We start from the raw sequence: 21232 nt of genomic DNA on the forward strand, positions 1-21232 counted from the left end.
AGCTATACAAGAATTCTGACATGGATATTCAGTCTAAGCATCTCCTGCTAAAGAGAAGAATTTCTTTGAGAGCAAAAAGTAACAGTATTTGTATTTTAAGAAAGGAAAGTAAATTGACAAAACCGACTCAACACCAAAAAAAACCAAACTTACTAGAACTTCAGAATTGTACCTGCGTGTGAAAGCACATACTTGTATTAAAATCAATTTTTCTTCTTTCACCTCCTCAGCTGTGACTGATGTATAGTCTATCAATGTTGCGCCACCACCATCAGTAGTGCATACTAAAAGCTACCATTAGTATGAAACATTGTCATTCTTTGTGCATATTCAGTGAAAGGTATTAACAAAATAAAAGTTCATGCAAGATTTCTGTAATGAGAAGTGTGGTATCAGAAAAGTTTTATGAAAATATGCCAATGTTGACAACATTCTCAGTAGAAACATGTTGAGATAAATAATGTCGCATCTTATCTTTCAGCACCAAAGTACTTTGCTGCAGTTTTATCATTCATCTCAGTTTACATAATTCTGTTCTACAGATATTATAGTATTAACAGTAATAGCATATTCATAGTAATATACATTATATTCCTGTATAACAGTGTAGCATTCCTGAAACAGCAGAATTGAGCACTCTCCAAATGTTTCCTTGGCACAAAACCACATCATTTTGCAGACTAGTTCACTTCTTATTCCAATCTGGAACAGAAGCAAATTGCAGAATTTTATCCAGAATGGAAATTCCAGCTGCTGGCGAGCTTTAATATTACATTCCATTATAGTTTTGTGTTACAGATCATCTCGGGATTGCATTCTTGAAATTCGCATTCATCAGTGACACTGATTTAGGCCAATTTAAGCAGTAATGATCATTATTTCTCATAATGAGCTTAAGATGTACCTTTCATATAATTTGAAAGTTTTAAGTGATGTTTTTCAAGTATATTCTCTTTTTAAACATTTTAAAAAATGTCTCAGCCTTTTCTTAATTTAATCCATACATATGAAATATTCACTGACAGCCCAATATCCTTTTCTGGTAAGTCTTGAACATTTACAAATTAGTTTCCATACACACACACGTATCTATGCTTATTAAATAAATATGTTACAGTACAAGAAATCAGGGAAGTTTCAGAAGTACCTTGAAACTGTTGATGAAAGCATATTTTACCATGGAGGTGAGTGAAATAGCTGACATACTCCATTCAGCTAATGCTTCACTAAACTCTCTCAGTCACACAGTGGATCTACAAGTCGTCTCGTAACTAGTTTTAGTTGTTTCTCACTAGAACAGGAGGTTTTAGTTTCCCTAGCTTACAAGATAAATTAGTATCAAGGCAAAAGAAGCTTAAACTCTCCTTTTCTGTTTTTTTAACCCACCTTCTGTCGGGGCTGATTCGGTGCAGTAACCACAACTGTATTACATATAGTCAAAGCTATGAAGAAGTCAAAAATGTCACAGAGTTCTGGACTCAGATGGGATAGTGGCTGTTCATGGTTCCTCATGACCTCCAGATGCTTTGCACATTCATTCACCTTTTCTAACAACCTTGGGTCAGGTGTGATGTCCTTTTCCTAGTAATAAATAGTATTGTTTAATATTTAGTGATTCTGCAAATTTCCAAAGCAGCAACAAGCAATTAAAGCATCCAAAGAACTTTGCGGTGGCTTTACACCACAGAGCAGAGTTGGGGAGAACTGTAAGACACCCATTCTAGACAATAAAAAGTTAACAGTGAGCCTACTGGTAGAAATGGAAATGTGAGTAATGTGTTACTAACTTTCTCACTACAGATAATCATAACAGCAATATTTATCTACTTTGGAAGTAGTGGATAGGAGAAGAGTTACATACTAATTTTCCTCCCTCTCTCCGGTCTAATTTGAGACATTTATTATCTATTACTAAAGAGTGGTACTCTACAGAGACCAAAGTGTGGAAAAAATAGGCAGCAATGACATTTAAAGCTTGGCCTTACATCAGAAAAATAAAAAGAAACCATCTTCGATTGTTAGAGAACAACAACCATCCACACATTTGAAGTTAATTCATGTGGGTTTTTTACATTGAAACACAGAGCACTTTCAACTTTATTTCATCAGTACTTTCTACTTATTTAATATATTTCTTGTCAAACTCCAGTACTTCTTAACACAGGCGGAGGCAAAGATACAAAAGATTAAAAGATAAACTGATCTAAGCCTCTTTTCTCAGTAGAATTTTATCTCCTGATGCTCATCAGCTGATGAATATGAGTAACCACAGAACCCCATGTGTAAAAAACTGCAGCTTGGAATTTTATCAAAAGAGCTTACTCTTGACTGAAATCAAGAAGTTCCAGCAGTGCAAACAGCATCTTTCTTTGTCCATATTTGTAATTTACTTTAAGGGTGAATTTGTGTTAACAGTGCAACAGTGCAAAACCCCTAGACAGACAAGACTTGGCTTCCCTCCTCTCTTATTAGCATTCAGCTCATGTAAAACTTCTACAGGATTACAATGGTATAAAATAAACAAAATGAAGTTGTAAGGACAGTAACTCACCACCATTTTGAAATGTAGAGATGTTTACTTTTTAAAATACAAAACATGCAAACGATTGATAACCACTGAAACACACTAAAAAATATGTTATGGTGTATGTCAAAAGTGTCTAAGAATTGAAATACATGGTGTCCACCCCAGCACTTGCTAGTTTTAAAATCCTCTGACAAAAGAGAAAAAAGGCATATGCAGAGCAATGAGAACCCCTGACCTCAAACCTTATGCTACTTTCAGGTTCTGGAGATAAAAGCAAGGCATAAATTTTCTTTCCAAAATCAAGGTGTAACTAAACCCAGATTTCAGACTGTCAGCTTGTTCCCACAGAAAAGATAAGATCTATGCCAACATTTGATTGTTTTTGTACAAACAGCTGTGACAACTGCAGTAAAAACACCAAAATGAAGTCTATGAGAAGTATATAATGTGTTACAGATTTCTTTTTTTTTTTTTTTTAGAGCAAAGTTCTGTTAAAAAATTCAGGACACTCTGCATTTAGTTCTCATGACTTACCATTGGGCTACTGAACGCAGTGTGCTTTGAGAGTATGCTTGCCCTTTTTGCTTCAGCTCTGCTACCTGTGCGCCGGTGGGTTTTGGTGCTCTGGCTTCTGTGTATTACTTTGATGCTCTGATGGCTGCAGATACTATCACGCTGGGACAGAGTTCCTCCTTTAGGGGCTGCCTCATCTTCCTCAGAATCTGGTTCTTGGTACATTGCTAAGCGCTTGGCTATCAGTAAAAATAAAGAGGAACAAAGGTGAGTTAGAAGGAGGGAGAGGGACATGATGACTTTGTTGAACTGATCTGGTTTTAATATTATTCTATGCTTTCACAGTAATAATAAATGATTCCTTTATCAGGAGATAACAAAGTGTAGTCTTAATTGAATGGTAGTATCTAATGGAGGATACAGATAACATAACTAGAAATGTAACACAATACGCTGCCTCCCTTATCATTGCATTCTCCCTGAAAGGCAGTTTGGCTTTGCAGTAATTCACTGCATTACTAAAGCCTATTCCACAGCTCTGTCTGATGAAATCAACCAACTAATTTGGTCTTCCCTTGCAGTCTGAGTTGGAAATAAACAATCCAGAAATTTTTCCTGTCCTTTCAAACAGAATACAGAAATTTCACAGTATTTTCCAGCAAAAATGTCATATCTACTGAGTACCAGTTAACTGACACCTGAAATGTCCTCGGAACAACACATCTATCGAGCACTACTGCCTTTGTTTTGTATACAGAGAGGAGGAACAGACAGCGTAAAAGCCTTGTTCAAGGTCAGGGCAATCTGCTGTAGGGTGGAGATATGAACACAGGTTCTTGAATCCTAGCCTAGTGTTAAAAATACCCTTCCTCTCTGCATGACAGGCAAGACAATGCAGCCTGTAGTAGGAAAATGAGGGTACCCTCACCTGCTGTAACACTTGTTTCTATCACCATTTGCTGCAATGGCTTACATAGAAAAAAAGAGTTTTTTCCAAATGATGTATTTTATATGAATGCTTCCTCAGTCAAGAATCCAACTAAAACAATGTTACACACCAATCCTGGCAGTTTTATACACAGAAATCAAAAAGAAAACAGAAAGAAGAGGTGTGAAACAGCTGTGGAGTGCTGCCCCTCTAATGACAGGCTCTGTTTAGTTCTGATAGATAACATATTTTTTCATTCCTGAAGACCATGGGCATTTAAAAATCTGGGTTATTCATTAGTCAGACAAATGCCACTCTAATAAGTATCTATTTATTCCTTCATTATGTATTAATTGAAAGGCTTTTCATTATACTATCAAAATAATCCACACTATCCAGACATACAGTACAAGTTACATACTTGTGGCTCAGCTTTGTTTCCGCTCTCTAGTGTAACAAATTAGATTTTGCTAATAACAAATGATAAATCACTAGCATGTAAGTTAATTATTCAGGCATTTAACTAACTAATAGAAAAGGAATCTTGCAAAATACTTCCTGAGAAAAATCTTGCATTACATAGGGTGAGTTTGGCACAGGATCACTTTTAATGCAGCTAGCTTTATGATCAAAGAAAAGCCCATCCTTACCATGTGCCACAATTTCCAAACATGTTATAGCTGTCAGACAGCGGTTGGAGGAGTTGAAACCAGATCACACACAGTATATGGCGATAGCTTCATCAGTACAGTATTGCAAATCAGAGTTTTCTTCAACTCCATTTGGAATATGTTAAGCTTTGTCTGAAATATGGGAAACGGGAAAGGTTCCCAGTGCTGGACGTTAATGCACACCTGGTGGTTGCTCTAATTGAATGCCCAGGTATGCAACATTTTCCACTGCACTCTGGTTCCTGCTGGCAGAAAATTCAGACCATGGAGGTAGAAAGGGCTCTAGCCATAGTTCATTTCACCTGCACAGGCTGCTGCAACTTCTTGCACATGCTTTGGGCTAGCACAGTTCTAAGCTGTCCTAGGACTCCTGCCCACTAATTCCCACTTCATTCTGCTCTATAAGCCTCTATTCATTTTTCCAGTGGAAATGCAGATCCCTACACAGTGAATTTAATTCAACTGATTATAAGTTTGTCTGTGTCAGAAGGAATCTACATCAAGGACCCAAAGCGATCTGCAGCACAGATCCAGGCTCTCAATCAAGATGAGAGCCAGACTGCTCACTGTTCCTCCCAGTATCACAAAAGCTTGGATTTGCCACAGGGATAATCTTTTCCCTGTGGATGCTGGACATTTGAATGCGAAACTGATAAAATGTTGTGCTCCTGCTTCTCATAACAGGTAATATTCCCTGACAGGGAAAGGACTGGCTACAATTACTTACTTCAGCTTTGCAAAATGTGCTACCCCGTTGGTCCAACTTCTTTCTGAACAAAGTTTTTCAAAAAAAGGATATATTTTCTTAAATAATCATACCTAATATAAGCTTCTGCTCTGAAAATACGTATTGAAATATATGACCTCAAAGAACTTGAACAGAATCATTTTATTCCATGTATAAAACCTCTGTGGTTAAGAAGAGAATACATTTCATGTACAATACATTGTTATGCTTGCATACCATATCTCTGGATTCCTCATTACTCTTTCCTCTTTCTTGCATTGCATCTAAAAATATTTTGTTTACACAACATAGCTGCTGTTTCCTAATGCAGCACTCATTCATTAAAATAATACCAATGGCATGGTCCTTTTTAGTCTACGTAATAATACCTATCTCTTGCTCTCTGTATAGGTTTTCATTGTAGCACATTGATTTAATTGTTCCTGCTGTTGAGAAAAAGAACCAAGTCAAATGTAATTCTTTTGATACAAATGGTGTGATTTCAGTTTATACCAAGGTAAGCTTGACAACAAAAACTAGGAATGAGCACCTTTCAGCATTTTCTCAAGTGCTGTCTTACATATTATGCAGCAAGAATTAAGAAGTTTGAAGAAATAATGAAACGCGGTTCAATCATTATGCTACGGTTAAGGTTCATATTGCTTCAGCTGTGCATAGAGTGCTTCTCTGGGAACATGCTGCTCTCTCCACCCACTCAGCCCTCTCCAATTCAGAACCTTTTCCTGTGAACATGATAACCTGAAAGGCATTGTTGTGGGATGCTTTTCAGTTTCAGCACTGAAAATTGATGTCCTTGATTTTTTTTTTTTTCAGTAGTGTTTCTTATTAAGGGCAAAGACATAAACAACTTTGGAAACACAGCAATGCAAACCATGAAAGTCAAATTTCATTATGCTGCAGTTAATTTTATATTTACAGCATAAAGAAGAAACAATAATTAATACTTCTTCCATTAACTCTATCTTCCTGAAGACAGCAGGAAGCTATAAATAACACTTCTGTAATAGTTGCTAAGTATTTGAAGATACATTCTTTTATTTTAAAATCTTTTTTTTTTTTCATTTCATTTTGATTTTGTTTTTTTCTGTTTTATCTTCCATGCCTATGTTCTATGACAAGGCATCTATGACAGACACACTGTTGTCACACAGTCAGATGTTCCACTAACTAGAAATGTAGGGTCGGGAAACTGTAAAGAACTTGACTTCAAGCAGAATAAAACAGCAGACCCCCTAAACCAGAATAATTCAGCTGTCAGTGTGTGGGCCCTATTTCACTATGGGAAAATTCCATTTTGCCTCAAACCATTGAACTGCTACTGAACTATCATGAAGTAAATCTAGATATGCAGCACTTACACCACTGCATCAATTATTTCCTAATTATTTTGTAAGTGCAAGCTTATTTCACTTTGAAGTGCACTCTAGTGTCTACATAAAGATTCAGCCAAGTAGCTAGCACGCTATAAATTTGTACAAGTGTGCTAACATAATCTTAATTTATTTTTCAAGAACTTCCCTGTAAGGACAAGTCTTGGGATCAGAAAACACCATGGTATATGTGGGTATACGCTTAGACAGAAGCATTACTTCTCTCTAAATATGAGTTATTCTGTCTTTTATAGGATTTAAAATGGGGCACTCCCAATGTACTGAGCTCTACATCTGCTCATAGTGATTCTCTCCTTAGTTACCAATATAAAGTTTTCAAAAAGCAGTAACAAATGTAAAGAGAAACTACAAACAACTTATATAGAGTGCCTGAAGCATCCAGTTCTGCCAAAGGTTTTGAGCTTTCTGGGGAAGGCCTAAATGGGCTATTCTGATTTCGGAAAATTGTCAAATTGTAAAGGTGGCAGGTAAGTCCCCTTAGAAGCAACAGCTGCCCTTATGGAAAAGGCTCTTTTGATTTTTATGCCTTTAAAAGAAAAGAAGAAAAACAATTTCTCTTACATGGTTGGAATATGCAGTCTGTGTTCTCTTCACTACACACAAAAAGAGTAAGAAAGCTCCACTACAAAACAGGCCCCCAAACTAAGAAAGAGATTTTTTTAACACCATGTACTTTCCTATGAAAATTAGTTGCTAGCCAGCCTTTAGGAAGAAAAGCTGTAAAGCAGAAAGAAACTCCTTCTTTGATTCAGTGATTATGAAACTTTGCTAGGCAAGAGCAAATCACTGAGGTTTTCATCATCTGCCTTCATTCCCATAAACTTCTCTTATTCTTATGTTGTCTAGAGTTTTTTTCACAGTCACTGAAAGGAAGGGGGAGGAATTCAAATAATGAAAAGTTCTGATTTTTCAGATTTGTGTGGTTGTATTCATGGAGATTCAACTCATGTTTTGTCAACAGTTTCATACAATGGGTAGCTAAAACTAGAAAAACAGAGATCACATCCCATAGGCAAGAGTGTGATTAATTCAGCATTTGGAAAACAACTAGGACAAATGTCAGGCCAAGACCATCTGGTTGTAGCTGAATCATGTAACGACTTTCACAAGCACAGTCAGTTTTTGGACTTACTGTCTCTGGAATTAGCACACAGACTTGTGGCATGGCCAGCTCCAAGAATTGTTAGAAGTTGTCTACTAGCCTGCATGGAAAAGCTAATGGAATGGTCATGCAATTTACCATATAGGGAAACAACTCCTGAAGGGTTTTTTGTGGATTTTTTTTTTTTTTTGGTACTAACATTCATTTGGGCTAGAAGGCAGTACTAATTGGAAGAATAATGTTGGGATTTAACCAGAGTACAGTGCCAATGGGTATTCCATAAATACCCAGGATATTTCAGAATGGGACAATCATTCTTCCACTTGGAGTGGCCCATGACATATCTTGCTCCTGAATTAACACTCTGCAAATCAAGAATAACCTTTAGAAGAGACCACAGAACAGAATTAAGAACTCAGGTCACACAAACATGAGGTGGGAATTCTCTTCATCTGTACTGAGAATTCGAAACCACAGAGAAATAGGCCCGTATTGGAGAACCATCACAGGTGAACAACAACATGCCTGATGAATTGCATCGCACAAATGATTATTTTTCTCCAGTAACTGTAAGGTTATTGGATTACTATCTGCCATGCAAATAACTACAAATAGGTCAGCAGAATCCCATCCCTAGAAACTTATTCTCCACAGGACCCAAACATGCAGCATGAATTCCTTTAGTTTGACCCAAATAAGTATGTACACCACCACCAAAATACTGTAAGTGACCTCAACAGTGATGAATATTTTATGGTGCTTGCATCATGGAACTCTTGAGTATGCTCACACTTGCCCCTACAACCTTCACAGGCATTCCTGGACTCCTCTTCAGCACTAAGCTCTCACAAAGCAGCACCCATGAGTAATACTTTGTACTACCTCCAGTTGGCCAAGAGATTCTGTCCCACACTAGTGCAATTTATTGTCCTCTATTATTCATGTTTTTGCCACTTCTTGTCTAGAACTAAAACAATGCAATACTCTTGTGCATATCACAGTCAGCCTCATAAAGAAACTTAGAGCTAATAGAGAATTCTGGAGGAAAATGTTTTCTCCAGCAAATTCATGAAACTGCCCCTCGTTTCCTATACCTAAAAAAAAACTATTAAGTCTCGCTCAGGGTTTCAGATTTTATTTTAGAAGAATGAAACTGCTTCACCCTGCATAAGGTCCGCATAAGCCTCTGTGATGAAAACCATGATTAACGTGTCCATGCCTGATGCAAAACAGAACTCTCCCTCACAATCACAAAGCTCACCTTTCACATGGGGAATCTATACAGCTTTGTGGTACAAATTTCCAAAGACCACTCAAGAAAAAGACATGCCACCTCAAACATGCCAAACCTAACACAGCACAGAGTATGCCTTTTAAGTAGCTCCCAAACCCAAAAAATTGTGCACTGCACACACAGGTAGAGGAAGAAGGGGAAAGACCAAGCTACACGTAAGGGAAGTCACATGCATTGCTTAATGCACCAGTGGACGGGAACAGAGATGTGCCGATGATAAATACAGTATAATAACAATCACTAGAACATAAAAGAATGGGATAATTTTTCATAACTGTGAATAAATTTTAGGGAGAAAAGCTTATAATGCAGCATAGAGAAAATTTATGAAGGCTATGCACAATCTGTTGGTTAAGTAATTAACAGACATGCAGTAGTCCTAAATTATGCTGAAAAAAATGCTTCAAAGGAAAAGTTCCAAAGTGAGGAAATTTCAGAGCTCAGTCTGCCAGTGTAGACATAATTGTCCCCCTCTGTGTATGTGCATGGCTCAGCCCCAGAATATAGGGCCTCCAAATGACTTCAGAGAAAAATTTGCCAGAAAGTCTTGCCATGGGGCAAAAAAGTGTGCTACATCTTACCCTTGTTTGATATGGCTGAATAGCGCTGTTATAACTGAAATTTCTCTCCCAGAATTTATGTCTGAGGCAAACATCTGGAAAACTTGTACCAAAGAGTTAAAAGTTTAGTAAAGCTATCCATAACTGAAAACAGGATCTTATCATGAGCAGGCACTGCTATTCAGCCACAGCAGAATAACTTAGGCCAGAGATCTCAGAACAAGGATATTTCCATCCAGAGCTATCTGTACCTACAGCAGAAAATGACCTGTTATCTTCAGCTTTTGAATCATGACTGATGTACAATAGTTTTAATTCCTTAATCCAAAGTACTGCTCAAAGTTTGATTCCAAGTAACAAACCACTGTTCCTGAAAAAAATACTCACATAAGCAAAGAAAGACATAAAATCGTCTCTGAAATAGATAAGCAAAGACAGAGGTATTTTATCTGGTATTCTTGCATATATGGCAAGAAGCAAGGTTTCTTGCTAAGTGAAAGATTTTAGAATTTTCTAATTCATGAAATCTTCAACAAAACCTCAGGTGCAGAGCAGGATGTTATCAGTCATAACATATGCCCCTAAACAGATGAGGAAAATTCAGATAACTCTGCTATAAGACACAAAAAATGGGTGGCAAATCATTTGCAAGTAAGCACACAGCAATGATATGTTGTTAATGCACACCATAAAACTAGAAAGAGCTGTACATTTTACCATATCTAAACAAGAAGGTTTCAGCAGCAGAAAAAATAACATATGGTTATAAAATCAGACTGCAGAACTGAGCTAACAAAATACTAAAAAGGAAGAATAGTTTTAATTATGTAATAATACTGATTATAGAAAACATACTCAATAGAAATTATCACCATTTATATAAAGAATTATAGAGAAAGATCTACTTTCTGTAGAGGAGAAAAAAAGAATAAAATACTGTGTATAAGATATTGTGTATAAATGCTGTGTTGATTTAAAAATTATATTTGTCAGAAGTTTTATAGTGACTGGAGTTACAAGAAAGCCCAAACACAGCCAAAGGTGAAAAGAATGACTGAAAAAAAAATCAGTTTATGTATTTACTTGACACCTCTGTTTGTGTGAAATTCACTCTTCTTTCAATAACATTGATATTGCAATCTGAAATCATAAGAGGAAAGCATGCACAAACTAAGAATTCTGTTAAACACATTTGAAGAAAAAAGATCTGAAAACTCAACACTCAGTTTCAGGAGCCTGAATTCAGTCTACATATATTAGCTGATTACACCAAGCTCTTAAAACTGCACTGTTTCAGTCAGAAGTAACATCTTTCTCCACTGTTTCTGTTGGCAATACCATCATTCCCACAAGGAACAGAGTACACTCTGAAATTAGCATGAACAAACAAACAGTCAGTGGCAAGGAAGAAGTAAAAAAGAATTAATAATCAGAGTGTCACAAGCAGCATCAGGAGTACAGCAACATACTCCTGGTTCTAATTCTTCTCTTTTTCTTACCTACTGTGGAGGAAGTCATAGCTTCTCCCTGCTTAGTTCTTTTCTGTAACAGTGGGATAGTAACACTACCCAGACATCCAGTTTCTTAAAAAAGAGTGCCTTAAATGTAAGGTCTCAGCACTACGTTAAAGTAGGAGAAAAAAAAGAACAATCCTTCCGTAATCCAAAACTTCAAAGGATTTTGTTCCAATTTGAAATCTTACCATCTTTCTAAAGCATGTTTTAGGTTTCCCAGCCTATTTTTACTATCTCGCTTATTCTGTATCTTATTTGAAAACTGAAATTCTCTACTGGTCTTTGAGAAAACTTTCTAATAAGTGATCTTTATATGTTGTGTAGAATAAGAAACTTATTTTTTGCAAACAGGAATGCAATATTGTAGCTATCAATATATTCCTGAATACAGAGTATGATTTGAAGAGTTAAGATCGATTATTTCAAAAATTATAACAATAAAATATTAGAGAGAAAAAACCCACAAATTACCATCAAATGACAAAATAGGAAATTACTTCATAATCCTTAAGAGGTGATGAGATGGAAGGGGTGACAATCCTAACATTTCCTTGTAACAAACAGTGACTTTTAGTGTTTCAAAGACCTGATACTTATAGATATTCTCTCAACTGCAGCATTCATACAGCAGTGAAGATATCTTGAGACAGACACCTGTCACACAGGAGCACTGAAAAGAATCTGACAAAGGTAACATAAAATATGCTGTTTGATCAGATTTTGTTTCTTGTTAATATGTAAACCTGCAGCTTTGTCTACATTTATTTCTCAGCACAAAAGGATAATCTCATTCCAGGTTTCAATCAGGTGCTAATCTGGCTGTATGCTTAAAGCTGTTATTTTACACTGTATAGTTCAAACACAGCAGACGATTGTGATACCAGTAGCACTATTCAATTCGCTTAAATTAGCCATGCGCTCAAGCGCTTTATTACATCAAGAGCTAAAGCCAGAAGCTTTAACTCTCTTGACAACATACTTGTACTAGGTATTACAGAACACTCTGATAAGATTGTCATTGCTAGCTGAACACAGACATCAAATTACTCTAATCTGAAAACAGATGTTATAGAGTTTGCTGAGTGTGCATACGTGCAATTTCTTTTGTTTTTCTTTTTGATTTAAGATTACAGCAACTTTTATAACTACTTCAGATTGCCCAAGGTACAACTGTTAGATAGAAAACATGACCACAAGCTCACCGTTATCATCATGGGAATACTCTGTTCCAGAAACAGTACATCTTCGGAAAACCATCTTGTTTTCAGTAAGTGTCCCAGTCTTGTCTGAAAAGATAAACTGCACCTGACCTAAGTCTTCTGTGATATTTAAAGCTCGGCACTGCAGTTGAGAGTCTGTTTCTTCATCATATAAATCTTTATCCTGATGAATAAAGTATACTTGGCAGATTTTAACTATTTCAATGGATACATACAAAGAAATTGGAATCAGAACCTAGAATACACAAAAGGAAAGAATTAGGAGAAAACAGAAGCGAGGCATAATGAATTATTAAAGCTTGTTAACTTTGTACTAAACTAGAACATAAAGAGGCTATGTCCTTTAAGCATCTACTGAGTTTATTTACTGTGTTAGATGAAGAAAATCTGTGGTGAGTTGCAGAGCTGGAACACATTCTTATGTCTAGAAGCTTGATTATCAACACTTGGACAGAACCAAATCTTTTTCAGGCTAATAAGCTGATCTTGAAACTAGCTGGGAAATGAAAAGAAAAATAAAACCCTCAAGCCAAAACAGACAATACAGTCAGAATACTGCAGATGAAAAAGGACTGAATAAATTTGTTCTGCATAAATAATAGACTGTTTATAGATTCGCTTTGCAAGAATAGGAGAAACAAAATGAGAAGTGCTAATCTCCCCATAGGAACAATTTCTTTGGCCTGCAGATTATTTGAATGAAGATCACATTTCATAATTGCTGCAGAAAGAGATGTGAAAAATCTTGAGGACTGTCAAATGAAATAATCTAATTTGTACCTGTGTTTTCCTCTGTAGATGTTTTTTTCAGTACAGAAGTTCCTGACTGCTTACCTTATTTAGTTTGCTGAATTAGATACGAGGGGTAAATTACAGCATGTATGTAAGTGGCAAATGTGCTCACTTTAAGAGAAACTACAGTAAAAGGCTGATGTTTAAAGAATTCTGTGGTGAATTTTCTTAACCAATATCATAACCCAACCCCTCAGAGTAAAAAGTACTTTAACATCCTTTTCCATTCCCTTTTATAAAGGAGTTGCTGCCTCCAGTAATGCAACCTCCTTCAGTGTCCCACTAGGCAAACTTCCATATATCCCAGTGACATGAGATTCTATTACCTCTCTTAACTTACTGTCACCTTTACCATTCAAGATATTTCTGATAAGGACAAAAAAACTTTTAACAGGGTTTGTTATCTGGCTGAGAAATGGTTTTCCTAAGAGCAGTATATTTGGAAAGCTGTTAAAAAAGGATAAAATTTATGTTCATACCAGGACACTGTACCCAAAGTGGCATTCACAGTCTTAGAGGTGTTGTCCCACAGAGAGTAGACAGAAAGCATAAAGCTTGTTTTACCCCTGCAGGACCCATTGTATCCCCCCTCTGTTCCTACTTATTTAAAATAAAATACAGAATCACAGAATGGGTAAATTTGGAAGGGATCACAGCAGGTCATCTGGTCCAACTCCCTGCTCAAGCAGGGCCACCACAGAGCACATTGCACAGGAATGTATCCAGACACTTCTTGAATATCTACAGTGAGGGAGACTCTACAGCCTCTCTGGGCAATCTGTTCCAATGTACTATCGTGCACAGTAAAGAAGTTCTTCCTCATATTCAGGTGCCACAGTTTCTGCAGGTTGTCTCTTGTCCTGTTATTTGGCCCAACCAAGAAAAGCCTGGTTTCATCCTATTCATCCCTCACTTCAGATACTCATGACTGAAGCCCCTCTCAGTTGTCTCTTCTTGAGGGTGAACAAGTCCAGCTCCCTCAGCCTTTCCTCATACGGGAGATGCTCCAGTCCCCTAAACACCTTCACAGTTCTCCACTGGACCCACTCCAGGACCTTCCTGTCTCTCTTGTACTGGGAAGCCCAGAACTGGACACAGCACTCTTAATCCAGACTCACTAGGGCTGAGTAGAATGGCAGGATCACCTCACTTGATCTGCTGGCAATGTTTTTTCTAATGCACCGCAGGATGTCATTGGCCTTGGCTCCAAGGGCACATTGCTGGCTCATGGATAGCTCTGTTGTCCAGCAGGACCCCCAGGTCTTTCTCTGCAGAGCTGCTTTCCAGCAGGTCAGCCCCCAGCCTGTACTGGTGCCTGGGGTTGTTCCTCCCTATGTGCAGGACCCTGCACTTGCCTTTGTTGTATTTCAGACAGTTCTTCTCTGCCCCTCTCTCCAACCTGTCAAGGTCCTTCTGAAGGGCTGCAGAGCCCTCTGCGGTATTGGGCACTCCTGCCAGCTTTGTGTCATCAGTGAACTTGTTGAGGCGGCCTCTGCCCCTTCATCCAAGTCACTGATGACTAAGTTAAACAATACTGAGCCCAGTATTGAACCTGGGGGGGATACCACTAGTGACAGGCTTTCAAGTACACCCTGTGCCACTGATTACAACCCTCTGGGATCTGCTGTTCAGCCAGTTCTCAATGTATTTCTTTTTAGTGCTTGATTTGCTTCTTACATGCCTTAGTGGTAAAAGGGACACTACACATATGCAGCTTTATTATCGCAAGCTATGAACAGAGGTGACAGAACGTACAACTTGATTACCTGGAAAACTATGATCACTGTCAGAAATAAATATAATGAAGCTAAAACAGGTGATAAATATTTGCCATCAGGTCCTGGAACATCAAAAATTGGTTTCTTCTTTTCACCATATTGCCATACCCATAGACCATGACCTGCAGAAGAATTGAAAGAGAGAAAAAAGCAAATTGACTCCAAGGAAAAATGCTTATAGTATGAATTTCTTCTTAGAGCTATGTGGGAAATTGGTATTTGTATTCTACTATTCTGTCTGACTCCTGCAAAATGCCCCAAACCCATGCCTTTTTCTGCCTTGGGATTTGGGGTTTGAGAAAGGGATTTGTCTGGCCTGAAGGACAGCAAGACTCATTTCACATAACTTTATGCAAATAAAGTGAGCTGTCTAGTGTGAGTAGTTTAGACTATTTCTGTAATCACCAAAGTAAACTACACTTCTTCAGAAAGTGATTAATTTCAGTGATATTCTATATGTTTAAATGAAAGAACTCCACTGACTGCATTAGGTTTATCTTTAGTCAGCTATCACTAAACTAGTTTCTCATGGATAAAGTCAGAAGAGACTTTAATTTTACTGTGTAAATCTTGTCCAACACATGTACAGAACTAATGAAATAACAGCATCAGCAGAATCAATAGCACAGAAGCTGGGGAATGAAAAACAGAAGAAATTCTAAGCTGTGCTCAAAACATTTTTTCAACTGATTGTGCTGATAACTAAATAAAGATAAGACTGTTATTTACTTCAGGAAAATAATGTTCTTGCTAAAGGAACAGAACGTTGCCTTTTTTAGTACAGCACTAAGATTTACAGCCCTAAAAATTCTATAATGGTATGCCTGATGCTTTTAAGGTTAAAAAAGGAAGAATTCTGCCACAATAAGATGCATTCAAACTATTTTCACTATTTGCCAGAAATTAGAAAAAAAGGACAAAGGTCTACTTTAAAAGTAATCTTCTGTAAGTCACCTTTGACAAGACCCCTTACATCTTGATACAAAAACCCAGCATTGAACGCTTGAAAAATAAATCTGCCAAGTGAACACATTATTTTGTCCCTATATGACCAGTACGAATGGATTACCATCATGTCTTTGTTGATGTGTGTATTTTTACTCTTGAGAGCAAAAATCAAAAGCTCCACACTGAGAATGACCTACATAAAGACTTGTTTTATAAATATCCTTAGATTTTCAAAAGAATTAAGAGTTGTACCTCCACTAACACTTTCTCGACAGAAGCTACAAAAATTGCCTGACTTCTACAGAACACAGATTTTAACCTCTTGAAGCACCAGGCATCGCTGGTTTCCAAGGGCTACAGTAAATGTCTTTCCAGCTGTTTGTGATTGTTACCACCTCCAGCGGTTTGCTCTGGCCCTCTGCTGGTGGCTTCCAGCCTTGTAGCAGACGGGACAAAAGGGAAGGCACCCCTGTCGCCTACTGTGTGCCAACTCGTTCCGTTCACATTCTCGCCTCTGAGGAGTTTCAGATGAACTGAAGCCGCTCTCAGGGCACACCCCACTGCTGATGCTCTGGGGGTAACACCTCGGATGCAGTGGCAGAGGGGACAGCTACAGGCAGTGGCTCCCTGCAATTGGAGCCTCATTGTGATACTTCAGCCTTGCAGACTGGCTCTCCGGCACCGAGACACTACAAAAGTGTGTCATGAACTCAGTGGAAACAAATATGCTGGGTGATTCACAGCTGGAAATACTCATCTTTAAACAGTATTTAACAATACCTGGAAAAAGGCACACAGAGATATATTTAAATGGCATAAGATTGTTATTAAACTACACCATGGTTGTTAGGAAACATGATGGTGTTTATGCCATATGACTCACATATAAACATTACAGAACACACAAATATTAAAGACATGGAATTCATATGCCATACATAAAGAGTAATTTTGGGTGCCAAGTGTAAAACTCAATTCCTCCTTGCAAATGAATAAGAAAAAAAAGTCTGAAGAGAATTAACCTGAACCGCAGCAGTTCCTTCAAGCACTCCAAAAAGTCTGGAGTATTCTACTTCTAATTTATGCAGATTTAGACTTTTACTTATTTCTTCTATGCTAAAGCTGCAGCCTTAGGGACAGCTTTTCCATGTTGTACACTGTGCTCTGGATTTAATAAATAGCACTGGGTAATAGCACTGTGCTAATTATGTTGATTTTCTGCTCATAAATTACATTGTTGACTGATTAATGACACGTTACACTCTACCACCTGTAATTTTGATGGGAGTACATATAAAGTGGTTTTTTTTTGGACTTGGCATTCTTGAATGGGTAGTAGAATCTAAGCCTTCAGATCTCTAGTGCTAATAACATACATTTGATTGACACTAAGAAGCTATTTAGATCAGTTTATGTATCGACACATTTTGATTTCAAGAAGAAAACACAACAAAAATTAGCATGGAGGCAGCTTTATGGATTTCGTATTTTGGCAGATACATATGTTTTCAATAAAGCTAAGTGCATGAATCCCAAGACAGTGTGACACTTAAATTTCTATTTGTGAAGAGCACTTACCAATGGCAGAGAACAAACACATGACTAGAAGTATGAGGACACACCAAAGGACATCGGCATTCATCTGTCTTTCAAGCTTACTGCGTTTGTAACGTGGTCCATTATTATTTAACAAAGCTTTGGTCTCATGCCCTGCAGAAGGAATTGCATCAAATTTATCATATGGAATTTTATAATTTTAAGGAAACTATAAAAGGGCAGAATGTCTCATAAGACAAAAAACCCAGTTTTTACCTGCATAGATTACTATTCCTGCAACTTCTTCTGTATTTCTAATGGTACATCCACGTAGCAAAAGATTCTCTTTGAAGAGTCCATCCTTTTTTCCATTTTTATGTATACTACAGAAAGTTTAAAAACAGAACAAAACATAGCATGTCAAAACATTAAGCTTGTTAAACCATACTGCTCTGTAATACAGTAAGCTCAGGAAACATCTTCAAATTCAAGAAGTCTTTTCTATCTGATGGCAAAATATTTCCTTAGATCTTCTTCCTGGGAAGATTCTCTGTCAGACTTTGAGAATACTTACCCAAGGATCCCTGACATGCAGCCGCCCAGCTGGAGCAGCACCAGTTGCTGTTGGATATACAAATGTACTGGACAAATCCTCACCAGAGATATGCAGGCCAAATCGACAGCATGTGTGCAGCCTAACTAATGCTCTGAAAATGCATTGGACTTCCTGTGCGTGTGCAAACTGGCTGAGCAATCACAGTTAATCCAGTCCACCTAAAAGCAGCTGTGTAGTGGATATGATTAACCCACTATTCACATGTTCTTACCAAAGAAATCCTAGAAAGAAATATGGTGAAATTGGGAAAGGACTGCTTCAGAAGCAGTGATACTAAGGAAGATGTGCCAGGGATAATGTGCATCAGCTCAGTTAAAAGGAAAAGTACTCCATGTGTTCATGAGCAAGGACAACAGAAATTCCTTTCAGAACTGTCTCACCAACTACCTAAAAAACCCCAAAATTGCCAGCACCCTGATGCTTCTTGTTGATCAACACCAAAACAGGTGAGAAAAATGTAACAAAGTCACATTCACACTACTTATTAACTACTGTGTATGAACTAACAGAGAAACACAGAAAACAGCCTTAGGAGACTTAATAGGGAAATGCTAAACAATAATAGCAATTAAAAATGATGTTAGAATCTTTTTAAGGTAAAAAGGACAAACCAAATAATAATTTCAAACCATTTTAAAATGAATAAAATTTCATTTAATCAACTGCCATATCCCAATACCTCAGAGAATATTAAAGCAAAGTCTGAAATGTTTAAATGTTCTGTCCTCACTTTCAGGCATCAAAACCATCACACTTTCAAAGTCTAAAAACCAGACTGCTATAAAAAACTAGCAAAAGCTGGGAGTCCAAGACAAATCCTGAAAAGCACAAGTGCTGTACTAAAATTAACATCCTGCTGCTGCAACACTGAATTTTATGTGTACCTGGATTTAAGCTCTTAAAATTCTGTGTCCTCTGAAATCTGCAAACTGACTTAAAACTGGCTTTTTTTTTTTTTTTTTTTATAAAGGTGGAGTTCTTTTTTGTTCTTATTTGTTCTAATTTTCTAAGCCTTCACACCTGGGTTACATATTTATACTTTTCTGTGTTAAACTCTTTTTCTAAATGAGGGCCAAAACTCTGACTTTAATACATAATGCTAGGATCTCAGGCCTAAGAACTATATAAAATATTCTGAGATATGTAAGAAGAAGAGGTTCACTTTGGTAAATTCTTTGTACTTGTTCTGAATCTAGTAGGACTATATGCAGATTATTCTGTAAAACGCTGACTGTGCTACATAACTTTAAGAGTCAATGCTTTTAGTGAGCAGAATATACCTGTAATATATACACACATTTATAAATAAACGTATATATAGACATACGCATATACAGTCTTTTTTAGTTCAGTACAGTATATTATACCCACTCTCTGCTCAAAAAAAAATATATATTAAAAGCATTGGTGTTTCAACAAGTATGCTTAGCTTTTTGCTGTAGGGGTGGACAAAAAGCATTAGGTTTGACAGCTGAGGTAGTTGCAGCAGCGGTAAGACTAGAAATGACCAGAAATGGAGAAGGAAGAAGTTGATAACATCAAGTTTGCAATTCTGACAGAAAAATGAAAGGTGGCTTTTTCATCAGGAGAGAATTTCCCCTGCTCAGCCCATCCTCCCTGCCAGCCTCAGATACATGAACAGAGGTTTCACTTCTGTTCTCTTCAGCAAACCTCCTTAACCCACCGCCTCACCTTCTGCCAAAGCAGCCTCAAAAACCGGGGGCTGCTCAACATCCCTCTTACAGTATGCCAATATGTGACAATTTGTTTGGGCTTAAACTATGCAAAATAATTTCTTAATGATTCCACACTGTCAAAATTACACTGCTACCAAGATTCTGTTGTTCCACTGCTTTTTAAAGCCGAATTCTACACTAGTTTTTCTCATAAATCATGAGGATGTCTGAATTCCCAATAAAGTCTCTAAATGATTCTTATGATTCATGTTAATAAATGTGACTTTTTAAAGACAAATCTACTTCAGTAGTAATTGCTTTGGCTTATAATTTTATAGCCTTCATCAAGTTTTTACACTTCACAGTAGCAGTGGACTGCGCCAGGTATATTGCACATGGCAAACTTTATATAATAGTTACTTGCTTATTTGTTCTTATTATCTCATTTTACAAAACTCCTCCAAAGCAATGCTACAACATCTGAAGTTAACCTGTAGGTATCAATACCTCAATCTACTGCCCTGACCTACAGGCTGAGCCTTCTGACCACATCTCCTCCTTACATGCACTTGGTGCTGCTTTTTACTTTTCCATATCCAAATGAAGCCAGACAACTTAACTGTTGCTCATCAGATCTTTAGAAAACACGGATGAAACCAAAATCTAGGAGAAAGAAGCCGGCAGAGGCTGGAGGAAACTCACCGCTTCCTTCTTGTCTACAGTCATGCCCAGTGACTCGCTAACAGAACATACATATAAGACAGTTGGGCACTGATGCTAAAAGGAAGAAAAAATTACATACATAAAGATCTGGATTAAAATAATAATGAAAATTAGAGCTAGATAAAACTGCTCATTTTGATAACAAACCTGCCAATTCTACAACTTTATGTCTGGGTTCAGAGATGGCCCTGCAGAGTTATAAACCTTAAGTTTATTACAAAAGCTGAACAGCCTGTTTCTCCCTATCTGGATTCAGGCCAGTATATGTTATAGGCAAAGAAGGAAAATTTTCTCAGTTATTATTTAAAACAATGTTCAGCTGAAGCTGCTCAGGTGCCTGGAATGCAAAGGCTAAGCCGTGAGGAAATGCGCTGGCAAGTGCAGGTGCAACACTCTTGTTCTCTACAGTTTCTCACATGATGACACTGCAATGTGTAGAATCCAAGCATCTAAAACACAAATGCATCATGAAGTAGGAGAAATGAGCAGATCAGATGCAGTTAGCTGCTACTACACTACAGTACTCTGAAAGTTGTTGTGTAGAAATAAGAGTTTGGGTTTAATACAGCAACACCAAAATAATTCCAGTGCTAGTTCACTTCAGCCTTCTATTATGTTTTTCCTTGTTATGTGTTTAGCAGCATTAAATAACAAGGAAATGTATCAAACCTATATTCAAATGAGAGTATTTTCTT

General features: G+C 37.3%; 1 protein-coding gene across 1 annotated transcript in view; it reads right to left on the bottom strand.

The window, feature by feature from the left end:
* ATP10A (ATPase phospholipid transporting 10A (putative)) overlaps window positions 1-21232 on the bottom strand; it is a 114590-nt gene that overhangs the window by 23323 nt on the left and 70035 nt on the right. The window contains exons 4-9 of the mRNA XM_027895806.1: window positions 17799-17905; window positions 17565-17696; window positions 15027-15160; window positions 12451-12703; window positions 3062-3279; window positions 1387-1581 (exon numbers count right to left, since the gene is read on the bottom strand). Of these exons, the coding sequence (XP_027751607.1) occupies window positions 1387-1581; window positions 3062-3279; window positions 12451-12703; window positions 15027-15160; window positions 17565-17696; window positions 17799-17905 (1039 nt within the window). The remainder of the gene's footprint in view (window positions 1-1386; window positions 1582-3061; window positions 3280-12450; window positions 12704-15026; window positions 15161-17564; window positions 17697-17798; window positions 17906-21232) is intronic.

The sequence above is a fragment of the Empidonax traillii genome, unplaced genomic scaffold, assembly GCF_003031625.1.
Source record: "Empidonax traillii isolate 1590-97213 ecotype Southwest subspecies unplaced genomic scaffold, ASM303162v1 scaffold469:size586335, whole genome shotgun sequence".
In the NCBI taxonomy this organism is placed as follows: domain Eukaryota; kingdom Metazoa; phylum Chordata; class Aves; order Passeriformes; family Tyrannidae; genus Empidonax; species Empidonax traillii.